This window comes from Uloborus diversus, chromosome 3, assembly GCF_026930045.1.
Source record: "Uloborus diversus isolate 005 chromosome 3, Udiv.v.3.1, whole genome shotgun sequence".
Lineage (NCBI taxonomy): Eukaryota > Metazoa > Arthropoda > Arachnida > Araneae > Uloboridae > Uloborus > Uloborus diversus.
The window spans coordinates 205,122,358-205,138,670 of record NC_072733.1 but is presented as its reverse complement, the minus strand read 5'-3'; the positions used below and the strand labels follow the sequence as shown (position 1 = coordinate 205,138,670).

The 16,313-nt window shown below is 34.7% G+C and overlaps 1 protein-coding gene across 1 annotated transcript in view; it reads left to right on the top strand.

The window, feature by feature from the left end:
• The first annotated feature begins 10,632 nt into the window (after positions 1–10,632).
• The window catches only part of LOC129219394 (ankyrin repeat domain-containing protein 50-like), a 57,409-nt gene continuing 51,728 nt past the window's right edge, over positions 10,633–16,313 (top strand). Inside the window, exon 1 of the mRNA XM_054853782.1 lies at positions 10,633–10,690. Coding sequence (XP_054709757.1) covers positions 10,636–10,690 — 55 coding nt within the window. The 5' untranslated portion in view covers positions 10,633–10,635. The remainder of the gene's footprint in view (positions 10,691–16,313) is intronic.

The window sequence follows — 16,313 nt, the reverse complement described above, 5'->3', positions numbered from 1 at the left end:
GACATGTCCGGGCTGTAGGGCGGATGGTCGAATCTGTGGTGAACAATTGTCCACACGGTTCCATAGCTGATATCCACCTTGCGCCAACGTTCGCAATGCGACACGCCAATCACTTTTCACTATGTCGTCCACCTTGTCGATGAGATCGCTCATGATGACAAGTGAATTGATGAAGAACACCGATAATCATACACGCCTCGCTACAGCCGTCTATTTATATTCGGTTCGATCCGCCGTTCAGAGGGCGCTCCTCAGCATACGCATACGCTACCAGTCTGCAATTCTAATCCTTTGCACATCATATCCTACTTTACATTTCCTGCAATTTTCAGCTCACTCGCGTAAGTCCTTCGTGGTGTTGCAATTTTCACAAACAGGAGTGTACGTACATACGGACGTCACGAGAAAACTCATTGTATTTAACTCGGGGATTGTCGAACTGGATAATTCGGGGGTCTATACGTTCTTAGGCACCTATCCACGTGTGGTCGGGTTGAAAAAAAAAAAAAAACAACATTCATTCAGGGGTGAGCAAAATGGAAATTAAAGCTGATTTTTGAGTGAATTTTTTTTTCGCGAATATAGTACTTCCTTTTTTGTAAAAGGAAGCAAAAAAAAAAAAACAAAATGTATCTTTAATATAGATTTTTATAATGACAGAAGTTTATAAGCCTATATTTAGATTGAGTGACAGCTCAACTCTACTATCACATCATATGTAAGGTAGAACGTAGTTCAATTTGTACTAGGTTGCTGTAGTTAGGCTAATTAACAGCTTAACTCCACAATTTCCCCATATACAGTATGCCCACTAAAGTCCATTGTTACGCTCTTTATTTCGGAACAGCTGCTGCTATCTTTACAAACGTGGTGTCTATGTACAGGAAATTGGATATGGGCTACTGAATAAGCCCGCACACAGCTCCACCTGGTTTAAAACTGCGGGGTTAGCTTCCGTATCTCAAAAACGCTTCACGGCAGGGGGGAAAAGGGAACGGATGCCATATACCCCCCTTGGCAGCTTTTTCCTGTTGGCGCCCAAAAAGTGTCGCCAAGAAAACGATGAATGATGACATATATCGTTCTCAGCGATGCTCTTTTAGCGCCAACAGGAAAAATTCAGATAAAAAAACATAATCAGAACACAATATACATTAAAACAACATAAAATCACAGCAAAAAACATCGCGAATATACGCTTCAAAAATACCAGAAACTAGAAAGTTTTTGTACACAAAGAAAAAATACTAGAAGATATTTAAAATGCTTAAATTTACAAATTACTATGACAGTTCACCAAAAAAAGAAATAAAAGCTTTTTTTCCACATGCATTTCATCGAACAAAACCTTTTCTCATACTCTACTAAAAAAAGAGCAAAGCGATTCAAATTGCGATGTTTAAAGCGGAAAACGTCCCCAAAACCAATCACAAACATAACAATATCTGAAAGTAAATTATGAACAGAAATGCTCCTAAATTAGCAAAAACTACAAGTTTACTATCTTACATTTTTAATGCTATTACAGTCAAAAAAAAAAAAAAAAAAAAAACGTGAAGTTATTCAAATTTCGATGTATGAAAATGAGAAATGTCTCGAAAAAACGTCCCAAACACAAACAATACAAAAATACCATATATTAATTTGCTATTCGGAAAATGCTTTCAAAATACCAAAAACATCTACTATATATTTTACATAATATAACACCTTCATCTATACTAATGCACTGGTTATCATAAATTAAGGAAAAATCACAAAAATAGCGACAACTCTCTCAAAAATAAGCCAAACCGTGTAAAATTTGATTATATTGTTGAGTAAGAATTGCTCAATAAGTGTGCAATATGCAAATTATGGAGCTGAAATCGGAGTGCCTCATCTGGGAGGAGCATAAAAAGTCCATGGTTGAGAGCACGCCCATAAATTGCGCTGTGATACTGCCATAAGAAATCCCAGATAGCCATTTTGTAACAATGACTTTCAGGCATCATTTGCTTGCAGAACTACGATGGAGAGCCATTGATAGACTAGAGGCGGGGCAAAGTCAAGCAGAAGTATCCAGATGGCTAAATGTGAATCTTTTTGTGGTTCATAGACTTTGGAGCCAATTTCAAACGACAGATTCGGCATCCAGGAGGTTCAGCCAAGGACGGCCGACGGCTACGACGAGCGCCGATGACCGATTTTTGAGGTTATGTGCACTCAGGAATAAAGCTGCTACTCTGACTCATCTCAGATCCTCCCTTGCTGCAGCCACCAGAAGGTTGGTGTCAACGTCAACTGTACGTGGAAGGCTTCACGAAGATGGTCTGTATGCGAGGCGACCAGCCATTTGTGTGCCATTCACGCCTCGTCATAGAAGGGACCGTGTACAGTAGGCACGACAACATATCCACAGCACGCCTGATTAATGGAGGGCTTTTCTCTTTATGGATGAGTCTAGATTTAGTCTAGAAAGCGATAGTAGGCGTTATTTGATATGGCGATAACCTGGAACCCGTTATCATCGGTCAAACATCCGCGAAAAAGATGGGTACGAAAGAGACATTGTCTATGTTTGAGGTGACATCTCTTTAGGTAGACGCACAGACCTCCATGTCTTTCAAAGGGAACCGTAAATGCTCAGGTTTATAGAGATGACATCCATGATGCTTTTGTGCACCTTTATGCCGGGGCAATAGGTGAGACTTTACTGTTACAGCACGATATCACAAGACCACACAGAGCTCGCATCGTAGATGATTATTTTCAACAGGCTTCAATTCTTCGCATGGAGCGGTCAACTTAATCCTCGGACTTGAATCCTATTGAGCACGTTTGGGATGCTTTAGGGAGACGGCTAGCTGCTCTCAACCTGCTCGATCAGACCCTTGCCGCGCCTCATACTGCTTTGCAAGAGCAATGGCTCCCGTTTCCTGTGGAACTGATTGACCGCATAACTGACAGCATCACACATCGCTGTATTGCTTCTAGAGGCGAACATATTCCATGTTTAAGGTACTTTTCCTATAGCAAACTGACACTTTATTTGATTTGATCATTTTATGGATGGGTTAATTTCTGTGCTGCCATAAATGTTTGATAATTTCCTTTTATGTTAGTTTATACCTTGCTGTATGCTGCATATTGCCGGTAAGTTTCATAAAATTCCATATGTAACTTTTTGAGTAATCATCATTTTTGTGATTTTTCCTTAATTTATGATAACCAGTGTATTATAAAGAGAGAGGGCGGATTTTTGTATGTCTCTGGATCCATTGCAGCTGTATGAAAAATTCTTTCACTATACGAAAGGTGCATTACTGAGTGTCATAGGCTATAAATTATGCATATATATACTTATGCTAATTTTTTAAACCAATGATTTGTCTTCGCTATCAGTTTTTCTTTCGTACTGATCTCTTTTTATATACGTTAACACAAGCGCTGATTGACTCGCACTTGCAATGACAAAATGGTTGAAGGTTCCTTTTGAACTGAATGCCAAGGAATAGAAGCGAGATACATACACACATATATATACGGACGTCACGAGAAAAATCGTTGTAATTAACTGAGGGATCGACAAAATGGATACTTTGAGTGTCTATACGTTCTTAGGCATATATCCACGTGTGGTCGGGTTGAAAAAAAAAATCAATATTCATTCGGGGGTGAGCAAAATGGAAATTAAGCCCGATTTATGAGTGAAAATTGTTTCGCGAATACAATCCTTCCTTTTTTGTAAAAGGATAAGTAAAAATAACTTTAAAAAAGTGACTTAAACTTTAAAAAGCTATCACCGGAAAGTTATTCCGTAATACTCGAAAGCAGTTTGGATATACTACATACATTGATTCTAAAAAAAATTCAATTGTTTAATTCAAGAAAAATATCGTAGTGCAAATGTTTTCTAGCAATGAAATATGCTTCCTAAAAAATATGCCAACATTATTTATCATTGTTTATTATTATTTATTCATTCATTTAAAAATATTTATACTGTTAGAAAATAACCCAGTTATCTATTAATACGCAACATAGTTATGCGATAATATTAATCCGCTTATTCATTTTGTTAAATATGGTTAACAGTAAAAAATTGTTTAACAGTAGTTGTTCCGTAAAGGACAGGAGGAATGAGTCAGTGGCAAAAATGGAACAGCTGCATTAACATGCCGAAATAAAGAGTAAAATTATTTCAAGCTTGTCCTCTACAATCATTGTTTTGAATGTCATCATTTTTAAATACTTTGTTATCAATATGCAATGTATTATACATATGGGGAGAAGACGGGGGAGGGGGGTTCACAACGGCAGACTTTACTATTGCCTTTTTAAGGGTTTTTTTTTTTTTTTTTTGGAGGGGGTGCTTCATAGCATTTTATGGGTGCACCAGCACCTTTGTGGTTTTGACGGGGGGGGGGGAGAGATTCTCTGATAAATGAAATAGAATAATCATGTAATAGAACTCAGTGTTCTAATAAATAGAATTAATAATGAATTTTGCGCACACTAAAAAAATAAATAAATCAGAAACCTATTTTGATATTAATTTTGATTAAGTATTTATATTTTTGATGAATTGGAAAAGAGCAAGAAAAGAAGAATCAACAGGAATGGTTGCAGCAGGGAGATTTGATGTCATATTTAAATTCATCAATTTCTCTGTTGATGCTTTTCGGTACACTTTGTTCGTCAGAAAAATTGACTTGGTGTAAAGCAAATTCCAGGAAGTGAAGGGAAGGCAAGTTCTATCAAATTTTATTCGAAACAAGCTATCAAGTTTGATATAAGATGTGTGTGTTTAAGTTTTGCATTAAAAAACTTATTTGTTGATAATTTTATCTTTAAAAATTGAGAGAAACAACAAATTCACAAACAATCCCGTTTTGAAAAAGTCCCCCCCCCCTCCTCCGACGCCAAAGAAATTGAAAACTTTTACTTTTTCATGATTAGGAATAGAATTACTATATATTATTTCCTAAACTTTCAATTATTCATATCTGTTCATATCTTATGCTGTTAATCATGCTATTTGTCATTAGAAATTCACAAAATAATAATAATGAATGAATAAATAAATAAATATAAAAAAAAATCCACAAAAGATTTTAAAATTGCTTGTTTAACAGCTTTATTGCTGTTAGATATAAAAGCATTGAAACTGATATGGTACTCAACATTATAGTTAAGATTTATATTTTAGAAAAAAAATCGCAGAAAAAGGATGCTGAAACACTCGGAAACGTTTTTGAAAATTGCATGGAGAATTCCAAAATACTCGGAAACGTATTTGAAAATTTCATGAACCGCAGCTGGCCAATATACTCAGAAACATTTTTGTAAATTACAAAAAGAAGATTCCGAAATACTCAGAAACGTTTCTGAAAATTACATAAAGATAACTCCGAAATACTTAGAAACATGTCTGGAAGTTAGAGAAAGAGGGTTCCGAAACATCCAGAAACACGTTTCTGAACATTACAGAAAGAGGACTCCGAAATACTCAGAAACGTTTTTGAAAATTTCATGAACCGCAGCTGCCCGATGCACTCAAAAACGTTTCCGGGTTTTTATTTACAGTGTACTTAAGTGCAGTGGCGTAGCCAAGGGGGCCTGGGCCAGTTCCGAAATGTTCGTTACTGATGTTGTAATGCTCGTTTATGGGGAAATTATGTTTGGTAACTTTTTTTGTCTTCAATTCATTTCAAAAACTTTTTTTTCTCTTTTTAACTCAAAAAGCTTTTAACTAATGTCAAAAAGCATTGCCTTAAGAGCTTATTTTTAGCCTTCAATTTTGATATTTTTCCGAGGAAGAGCACGTACTCCCTACTCTACTGCAGTGGCGGATGGGACAGCATGAATCGGCCCTGGCATGTACAGACCGACCGGCCCTATAAGCGTTGCTCTTTGAAGAGGAGACGCCCCCTCCCCCTCTAGTTTTTTCAAATATAAAAAAAAATAATGGATCTAGCTTCTAGTTTTAGGAGGGAGTGATCACTAGAGTCTGATGACTCAAATTAGGAGAATTACGTTTTACGAATGTGGAAAAAAGAATAAGTAATACGAACACTTGCATAGTAAAAAGTTTAATATTCATGCAGATAATGGGGGATTCAGGGAAATGTTTCGAAATTATAGCTCTAAAAACGCACTGTTAAACTATTTTTAAATGATCTTGGACAATGTTTGCAGGGGAGGGGGGGGGAGATTGGATAGCAGATATCTTCTTTATTTATGCCCGTCGCGAGATCAAAAAAAACCTACGTTTTTACACTTCCCCTATATGAAATGGGCAGTCATTTAATTATTTCAGACTTATCTTAAATACAGAGGTAAAGAATGAGTTCAGCATCAGGGGTAGATCTCATCTAAGTATTGACAACCTGAACCTAATCGTAAATATAATATTCACTCCGGGGGTTTCTCTCCGGAAATAGTTTCGAGTTTGTAGTCTTAAATATGGACTTGAGGCGATCTTTGGTCATGATAGGGGAAGGAGAAATTTTGGGAGCTCTTCCGGAGAATTTTTGAGAAATTGTAGCTTTAAAAACTCAGCTTTATACGGTTTTTGGTAATGATTCGGAAAGGAGAAATTCGGTGGCCGACATTTCTAAAATTTTCTCATTTGTATAATCTTAATGCCTTTTAGGTGATCTTTGCATAAATTGAGGGGGGGGGGGGGAATGTTCGTTGGCACTTTCCCGGCGATTTTTCGAACTTGAAACTTCTAAAGCGCTAATGTTGTATCACTGACTATGTTAAGGATAGGTTGACTGACTTTGTAAACTCTTAAAATTTTTAACTCTATAAGTGCAGGTTTAGACTATCTTTGGAAATGTTAGTGAGAGCAAAGATCCGGTGCCTCGAATATTTGCTCCCGAGAATTTTTTGAATTTGTTTCATTAAAAATGCATTCTAGATAATCTTAGGAAATGTTATGGAGTGAAAAATGGAAATTTTTTGAAATTGGAACCTAAAAATGGGATTTCAGCTCATCTTTAATAACGTAAAGGAGACCGACAATTTTTCGAAGTTAAAGCTTAAGAAGCGTTATTTTAGTCAATTTTCAATGACGTGAACGGGAGGAGTTTTCGGGAGACCTCCCCCTGAAATCTTTCGAAATTGAAGCCCGTAAAAAGAAATTTAAGAAAAATTTTAATGATGCTGGTGATCGTGTTGAGAACGCTGCAACGAAAATTTTTCGAAGTTATATCTTTTAAAATTCAGTGTTTAGACAATTTTTGGTAATGTTAGTGGGTGAAGCTGTTCGATTATACTCCTTTGGTAATTTTGCGAAATTTGAATTCTTAAATGCAGTTGTAGATAATCTTTGCTTTGGAGAAAACGAAATTTCACACCATCTTTGGGGATAAAAGAGGGAGGAGAGGGTACCTCTGAAAATTTTCTAAATGGAAGTCCTAAAAACTAAATTTTAGGTGATCTTTAAGGAAGGGGAAGAGACGTTTCTGCAGGATTTAGGTGATCATTCTTCGATAAACTTTGAGAATTTGAAGTCCTGAATAAAAATTGTAGGCTGTCTTTGATGGCGGTAGGCGATAGAAGGAGGGACAAGGTTCCGATTTGGAAACTCTTCCCGGCACTTTTTCAAAATAAAAGTTTCAAAACACGTTTTCATGCTTTTTGGTGGTGTATAAGGAAGGGATACGGTTTGAGGACCACCCCTCCCTTCCCCATTCTTGGCTAAGTCCCTATGTTCTTTCATTTAAATTGTTGATACAAATGTTGTGGGAAAACCTCCCTCAGTATTTTTTTCCCAAGACCATTTTAGTTCTTCGGTTTTTCCATAGTGAAATTTTCAACTTCCAGCCTGATGTTTGTACATGTTTGAAATTAAAGCTTTGGGGATTCATTAAAATAATCTTTTACCATTTTAGACTGATTTGGTACTTTTGAGTGACACCGTAAGTCTTCTTTTCCCCAACTTTATTTTATTTTAACTATCATGTCTCTTAAATCTCTTGATAAAGTTTTGGTTTACTTTCGTTTCGTAGATTCAAACACTTAGAACTACTGTTCATTACTGTATTTCAAATCTCCCTTACGGCATTAAAAAAAAAAAATTTCTATGCAAAACATGCTTCGGCGGCACCTATGAAATGGTCATGGTTATTTATCTATCCATTTCTTGTATTAAGCTGAAGCTTGTCATGGGTTTGTGCTATGTACTCTGTACTGGATACTTTTTTCCGTTAAAAAATGTTCGAAACATACATTTCAGCGGCCTTCAGTTAGGTAAATTATAATAAAGAAATGTGGATGTTTCTAAATAATATTCAAAGTTTTAATTGCTAAATATTCAAAGGTTTCATTTTCTTTTAAAATTTTGATGAAAATTACTTTTTTTCGCTGGAATTCCACTTGTTATTTTATTATTATTATTTCAATTTTTTAACACTGAGAACGTTTTCTATTTTCCTTGTATTTATTTATTTATTATTATTATTATTATTATTTTAGTCTTCACTGAATTAAAATTGGCAGCCTCGGTTCGGCCGCCTTCTCTGGTGGCGGCCGTGCCTTGACGTGTTCATTATCCCATACGAACTAGAGGCAGTTGTTAAGATCTTAAAAATTATCTTATTGGTCTGACACACAGAAAACCATCTTATTACTTAAGCATGAGTTTGTAGAGTTATTGTTTTTCATATCTTAATTTTGCAACCTTTGCTTTTCTTGCAGCGATTTTCTTATAAATCGTTGAGAAATGTACCGAATTATTATGATATTGCCATAGGTTTTTTTTTTTTTTTTTACTATTCAATACTAAAATTCAACGTGGCCCATACAGAGGCGGCCCACCGGGCAAATGCCCGGCTACCCGCCGGGCCCATCCGCCCCTGCTCTACTGTTATAGCATACTGCCTAAAATTGCGTTTTTGAAACTTCAGTGCCAAAAATTTGAGACATATCTCGAACCCTAACTTTCTACTAAATGAATGTCATCAGAGATATAATAAAATGCGTTTTTAGCAGAACTGCGGAGTCGGAAGCAAAGTGGTTGACTCACGACATTTTTTTTTTTTTTTCATTTTTCCCCTCTTGGGAAGATTAAAAAACCCCAAAACAGTGATTGAAACATGCCTTTTTATGAAATTTTCGCAGCGTGTTTTATTGCAAACGTAAGATGCATACAACGTTTGAAATTCAACTTTTTCAATAGCTTTTTTAAAAGTGAGATTACTCAAAAATCCTATTTTTTTGAAGGAATGAGAAGGATTAATTTGCTCTCCTTTCAGTAGTCCTTTTAATAAATCTTAAAATATATTTCTTCTATGAAATTTCAATGAAAATAAGGTACTATGTTGCTGAGAGAGGATGGGTACACATGAGTCTGGAGCAAATTTTACACAAAATGCGGCGGTATACAACTTTGTAGGAATAGCATTGAAACTATACCTATATTTCTTCCGCGCTCAATTTTGAATTTAAATTGTATTGGCTGTTTTTTAGAATTTACCTTAATATAAAGATTTTTAAGATAACCTTCTATTGAGCGTTGTAATCATGAAATCGTATACTGATTTTATTTCATAACTTTTAATGAGAACGAAGTTTATAGAATAGTCTTGAGATTTAAAAAAAAAAAAAAAATATTTGTTAAATTTTATTGGATTTTTTGGATTAGTGCTTTCGAGCTAAAACTTATCTGAATTTACCGTCCCTCAGAAGTTTCCCCACAGACTATGTAGAACCTGACTTGTCCCAGGAATAATTTTCTTTTACTATTTCATAGCTGGAATCAAAGTAAAATAAATATTATTTGAAAGTGATTCCTTCCGATTCAAAAACTGCTTCTACGCCCAAAATATTAAGGAACAAAACCTTTGAAAAGGAAGCAAATTATCGGATCGACCGAGGTAGCTATGTTAAAGTTCGATAAATAAAAAAGCCAGCTAGTTGTCAATAGCAGTTATTTTCTAATTAGTAGGTCTTCATTCATAAATCGAACCGGTTTGTAGTCAGGATTTTTTTTTTCTTTTTTTTTTAATGTGAAGAGAATCAATAAAAATTAGAGAAACAAAGAAGCCCAGAGCTTTTGAGTTAAGGGAATGAACCAGGAAATTTGGGGAACATTGGGCAATTTGGGATTAAGCAGACTCAATGTTTGTCCACGTTGATCCTAGGCTTAAAACTCGAAGTTTTATTCAGATAATATCATTGCTAAAAAAAATCTATGTTCTCAGTTTTCAACTAGCTTTTTAAAATTAAACTCGAAGTAAAATTAAAAGTTTGTTTGTTGAACAAGTTTTTTTTTTTTTTTTGGAAGAAATTCAAATTGCAAGTAGTGATTATTTGAACAATAATAATCAATAAATAGTAACCATTATTGCTCAGTTCTGAGTGAAACTGCTGTCACATACCACTGCTTTGATTTTGCTTCTAAACATGTGAGTGCACTTATTACTAACAAAGCGCACGACTCTTTAGTGAGACCACTTACAGTGCCATTGAGCAGCAGTAACAAGAGTTCTCTGCTGCTGAAAGTAGTAGAAATAAAAGCAAATCGAAACACGAGGCTACCTCGAGGAAAGGATATGTTTGTTTTTGCGCGGAAAGATAGCATTTGGCAGCACCTAGGGCATTTGGTGGCGAGCCAATTTCTTCACCACCGTCTGCACTTAAATCATGGATTTCTCTGCCTTGATAGCATCCTACCGACCTCCATCACCTGTAGAAGCAGGTAAGTCTCTTACTTCCTAAAAATCGAAATTAACATAGAAACCTTCCGAAGAATGTAAATTTATACTAGGTTGCTAAGTTTAACAAGACATTACAGCACGTATTTACTACTTTTATGTGCACTACCGATAAAGTGCTATTTGTTAAACGTTGTAGCACACTTTAACGATTTTTTTCTCTGTTATTTCAAAATTCAAAGATTTACTGTGGGTCCTAGACATGCTTGATATTGTAAAATATTGATTTAAGCCTCCTTGGTATTCAGCAAAAAAATTTTTTTTAAATACTTCTTGTGCAAAGTTTTCTTATTTTTTTTTTTTAATCTGAATAATCACATTTTAATCATATTGAAGAATTATGAAAGACTTTTTTTAGTCAAAAAGTTTCCTCTTTGTTCTTGTCGAGCATGAATTGGGATTTTTGAGAACAAGAATACATTTCTGTATTTAGTTGATATGAAAAGAAAGTATCCCATAAATATGCAAAATATTCTCTTTAAAATAAAAACTGAAAGAAAGAATTAGACTACTACCAACATGCAGCGCAAAAGAATTCGCTGGTGATTCAACATACAAACTAAGCCATTATAAAATATGAATATATTTGTTAAACTCAAAAAGAGAAAGGAAATTGCATCTTAAATCGACATTAACCACGGTTAAAAATTTCATCGCACAGTAATTCGGCTAAAAGTGCAAAAAAAAAAAAAAAAAAAAAAAAAAAAAAATTCTTTGTTACATCACTGAACATTTTAAAAATTGTATATATACTTTTTGTCTATAGTTTAGGTAATTATACAACGTGACTTTCTTTCTTACTTTTCTTTTTTATTTCCTTTGTAATATCATTTACTTTAAGAGCACCGTAATGCAGTTAAAAAAAAAGAATTTTATAAAAAAATCAAAAAATCATGAAAGTCTTTTTGCAGATAACTTTTTATTCTTGTACAAAGGTATCAAAGATAAAAAAAAAAAAAATGCAGATTCAAAAGATATGTACTTTGACAAAGATTCGGTATTTTATTGTACTCCAAGGAGCCTGCTTTGGTACACCTAGGAGTGTCTCAAAATTTTATCAAAGTGATATTTGTCCTTCGCGAAAGTGATTGATTGTCCTTACTATAGAAGATTAGCATACATTTTAGTTTAATACGAATGGTAGCCGAAAAATTTAGTTCTTAGGTTTAATTTGAAAGACATTAATCAGTAAAGTAACCGTAAAAACATGCAACAAGACAGAGCACATATTTATTATTGTTTAAAAAAAAATTAACGAATTTTTTTCAATCTGTGAGCGAAGGAAAAATATTCATAAGTTGAATTTTATTATTCATCAGATTGTCCTATGGACAGATATAGGATGTACTTATCTTTATAAAAATATAGAACTTTCTATAAAACATTGATTGTAATGTTGTATAATGTTGTATAAATTGTTGTATAAAACATTGATTCCTATGTTACATGACAGATGATACAACGATATCTAGTGCGATATTTCGTTGATCATATTTTATGATGTACAGCGAAAACTTCACAAGCACGTTTTTTTATGATTGCCAATTTCTTCATTGAGTAAAAACCAATGCCACTGCTTTCATTCACTCTTCGTTTCTTATAACTCCCTTTCTAGGCTATGTTGCAGACGACGAAACACGTGTTTACTAGGGTGGGCCAAAAAATGTATATTTCCGAGCAGCAACTTCTAACAGCAAAACAAAGTTGTGTATTGACATCCTAAACACGGGGTAAATAATTTAAAAAATTAATATTTATGTCTTCAGATCGCGCATTGGCAAAAACATTTGAAAAAAGGTAAAAAATGGTAAAATTTCAAATATTTTTATTAAAAAACCAAATGTTTAAAATTTTTATTCTAATCCCGTTTGAATGCTTCCTTTAAACAGTCCGTTAATATATCTTTGAAAATATTTACATTCCTTTATAGTTTTTAGTTCGCGCATAAGCCGCAAAGTTACGTGAAATCAACCAAAAATTGACGTTTTTAGCTTATTTTGGGGGCCGTGGTAGCCCGATCGGTAGAGTGTCGGATTCGGGGCCGGAGGGTCCTGGGTTCGAACCTCGATGGTCGAAGACCCACCGTCGTCATTAAAGGGGACTGGGCGATGTTAAATATGATCGTGGTCTTAATGTCCTCCAAGTGAAACGATACCTCTGAGGGTGCTAGTAATAGGTAGCTATTAGCTCCTGGACTAGTTCTAAATTCTCATTAACTGTTCGATCCGGTGATGGTGCTGCCATCTATCGGTATATAAAATAATGGAGGCAAGGCACTTAGTATGCAGTCCTCGACATAAATACAGTTGTAGTCAGTTGTGACTCTGAATAGGAATAGCTTATTTTGTATATTGCAGTATTTTTTCTTTTACATCCCAGTTATGTATTTTTTTACAGTAAATGTGCACTATACAGCACTTTGATGGAACTGCAATTATATTGTGTCGCATAAACAACACAGAACTCACTCAGAGTTAGTGGTTGCACTTTTGTGTTCCACCCTGCAATTCCCAAGAAAACTGCACTTATTGACAAGACTTATACATTTACAAAGTAACTTTCATAATAACTATATGGTTTTAAACAAGTTTCTATGTTTCGATCAAGGTGTGAAGTTGGACTTGATGCTCATTTTGGCACTGATGTTTGAAAGTCAAAGATTTTCATATAAATCCATCTCTTCCGTCTAATACCTCAAATGAATTTCTGCAGATTCACTGTACAGTTCCACACTATCTTTCACTGCCCGTGTGTGATATGGGAATTTTAAGAATATATACTTAAGCAAATGTATAGTTTCTAGAAAGGATATCTTTGTTTTACACGTCATCACTGAAGCGGTACGAAGTAAACACGTTCACCTGGTCAACTAACTGCTGTAGTTCGAAGCTTCAAACCTTAATATTGATGGAAGAAATTCTCTTATAGCTATAGAATGGTTTCTTGATAGGTAGTCTTTTGCGTTGTATAGATAGGGTAGGTGAGGGTAAAGTCCCGCGATTTTCAGTTTTTATACCACCATGGTCAATAAATGGCATATATTCCCATTTTTTCAAATTAGAGTCATTGCGTGGGTTGTTACCTATAATCCTTCCAAATTTTAGCTACGTCTGATTAGTAATAATTGAGAAAATTACAATTTAGCGGGAAAACAAAATTGCGGGGTTTTGCCCCACAAAATGGGGTAAAACCCCACAATGCGGATCTTTACCCCATTCAATATGAATGTGAATGAAAAGGGTGACTGTTTGATAAAAATACTTGAAAAACGTCCTTGAACCATTGGTTTATTGTTATTCAGCAGTACCGAACTTAACTATCTCACACATTTTATCTTTTTTTTTTTACTTTATCACGAAAATATTTTCTTCTCCACAAAAGGAGGATTAATTACCCGGAGAAAAAGGACAGTCGCATTATAAAAAATAATTTAAATGCCTGAAGCTATAATTTAATTGAATATCTAGTACCCGGTGCTTTAAGTTAACAGTACACTAGGTTGAGTTTTCTAAAAATGTTATTGCATCGTGGATGGAACCGTGTCTTGCTGAGGTTACGACAATTTATTTATAACGTCTTCATTTCCAATGACTCTTCCTGTGCTCAGTACATTTGCAGGCTTCTAGGTGTTTTATGTAAGAAAAACCCTCTACATAACCTCCTCCTTCTAGTCATATTGAAGTTATCTTGGCCACATTGTGCAGGGATAAGTTTCGAGTTATTCTCTACAGTTTCACTCGAAATTATAGGGAAATTTGTTTCTTCTTTGAAGTCCCAAGCTTTTGTTCCATTTTTCAGAGATGTCTTCAATCGATATTTTTTTTACCTAACTTTAATGTCTATCATACAGAACGAAGAGAAGCCTGCAATTAAGGTACGTGTTTCATTCGGCTCGACATTTATCATGGCTCTGAATTGTTTTTCTTCTGAAGGTACTAGAACAAAAAATTAAACGTACGTAAATGTTCAAAAAAAAAAAAAAAGAAGAAGAAGAAGAAATTATTACATTAATGAAAGCACGTTTGAATTGAAATGAATGTAAGATTTTACCTAACAAATCTTATCCAAATTAAAACTTCATGAGTAAATGTTCACCAACAATTAATTTTTTAAGATGAATAAGCTGCACAAAACACATGCTAAACAAAGAGATTATTAATATTTCAAAAAAGAGACAATTTTAAGCCAAGTGGAGAGAATCCTTGACTTTTTGGCGATGCGGGGTTTTACCTCAAAACAACTGCGGGGATTTTCCCCATTTTGTCACTTTCTGAAAAACGCCTCATGTTGCTTTTAATCAACCACTAGATTAACTGTTTTCACGCGAAGGTGAAGCTTTAATGTACCAGTATTAACATGTAATTCATTGATTCTTCTTTTCAAATTCTACATTTTACAATGTTCGAATAATATATTAGAAAAGTTAGATCAAAGTAGTAAAAAACAGACTCATCCCCCTTTCTCGTCTCTGGAGTGCCTAGTCAGGACAAAATTTCATTGATCAATAGGTTTCCATAGGACAAACCCACCACCTAGAGGTAAATTTCTTACTCCAAGGTGATCAAGTTAAAATATCGGTGCGGGTTTTTACCCCACGCGGGGCTTTACCCCCACCTACCCTATCCTTCTGTAATCCAAGTCCTTTATATTTCGCCTTTAGTGCGTTGCCATGACCAATAACAATTTCTCAAAAATAACAAAGTATTTCTTTGAATCACCCGATGTTTGGAAGATTATCACACATCTGACTTTTAGATTTTGTAACTTTAAATAAGTGTACACAGGTCCATGTTTCACCGAAGATTGTCCTTTTCTTTAAAATTTTAATTATATCAAACCATAGAAGCATAATTTTTAAAGACCTTATATTCCACTAGTAGTTTAGTTTAAATATTATTCAGCACCAGCACTTCGTTAGCACACGTTAACAAAAGCTAATGATTAAAATGTCTTAGTTTTGTGGGAGCGAGATCAAAATTGTCACTGTTCCTTTCTGTATTACATAAACAATAAGGTAATTCCGGGTGAGTTGCCCCACCGGTAGAGATGCCCCAGTTGCTGTAATTTCGAAACCCAACACTAGATGGATCTCCAAGTCCGATCACTATTTCAGTTGGATGTTGAAAGCTGTGCTGTGAAAATTACGTGAACTTATTTCTTCGTTTTCTGCTGTTACAGTAACATTTTAAGTAAGTACCATGTTTTTTCTACTGTGTTATAAGAGTGATGTTGCATTTTAAGGCTGGCACTTGTTAATAAGAATGAATTTTTATTCATCTAAGCTAAAAATCTGTAGTGCGAAGTTGATTAGTCGACTTCAGGCAATGTAACGCCATTTTTGCCGTCTTGTACTTTGGACTGCTGACAGGGCATCTCTCCCGTACAAAAAGGACAGACGCCCCAGCTTCTATTCGGGTGAGATGCCCCACATACAGTTTCAGCGACAAAACTCTTTTAAGTGTTTAAATTTTTAAATAGTATTTTTAAAATCATATAGTTTTTACAAATTGTGTAATGTGCGTAAATCGGTATATTTTTTAACTGAAAAAATATTTTTTGGAACTATAAATTTAGATTAACATTTATCAATAAAATTCAAAATATAGT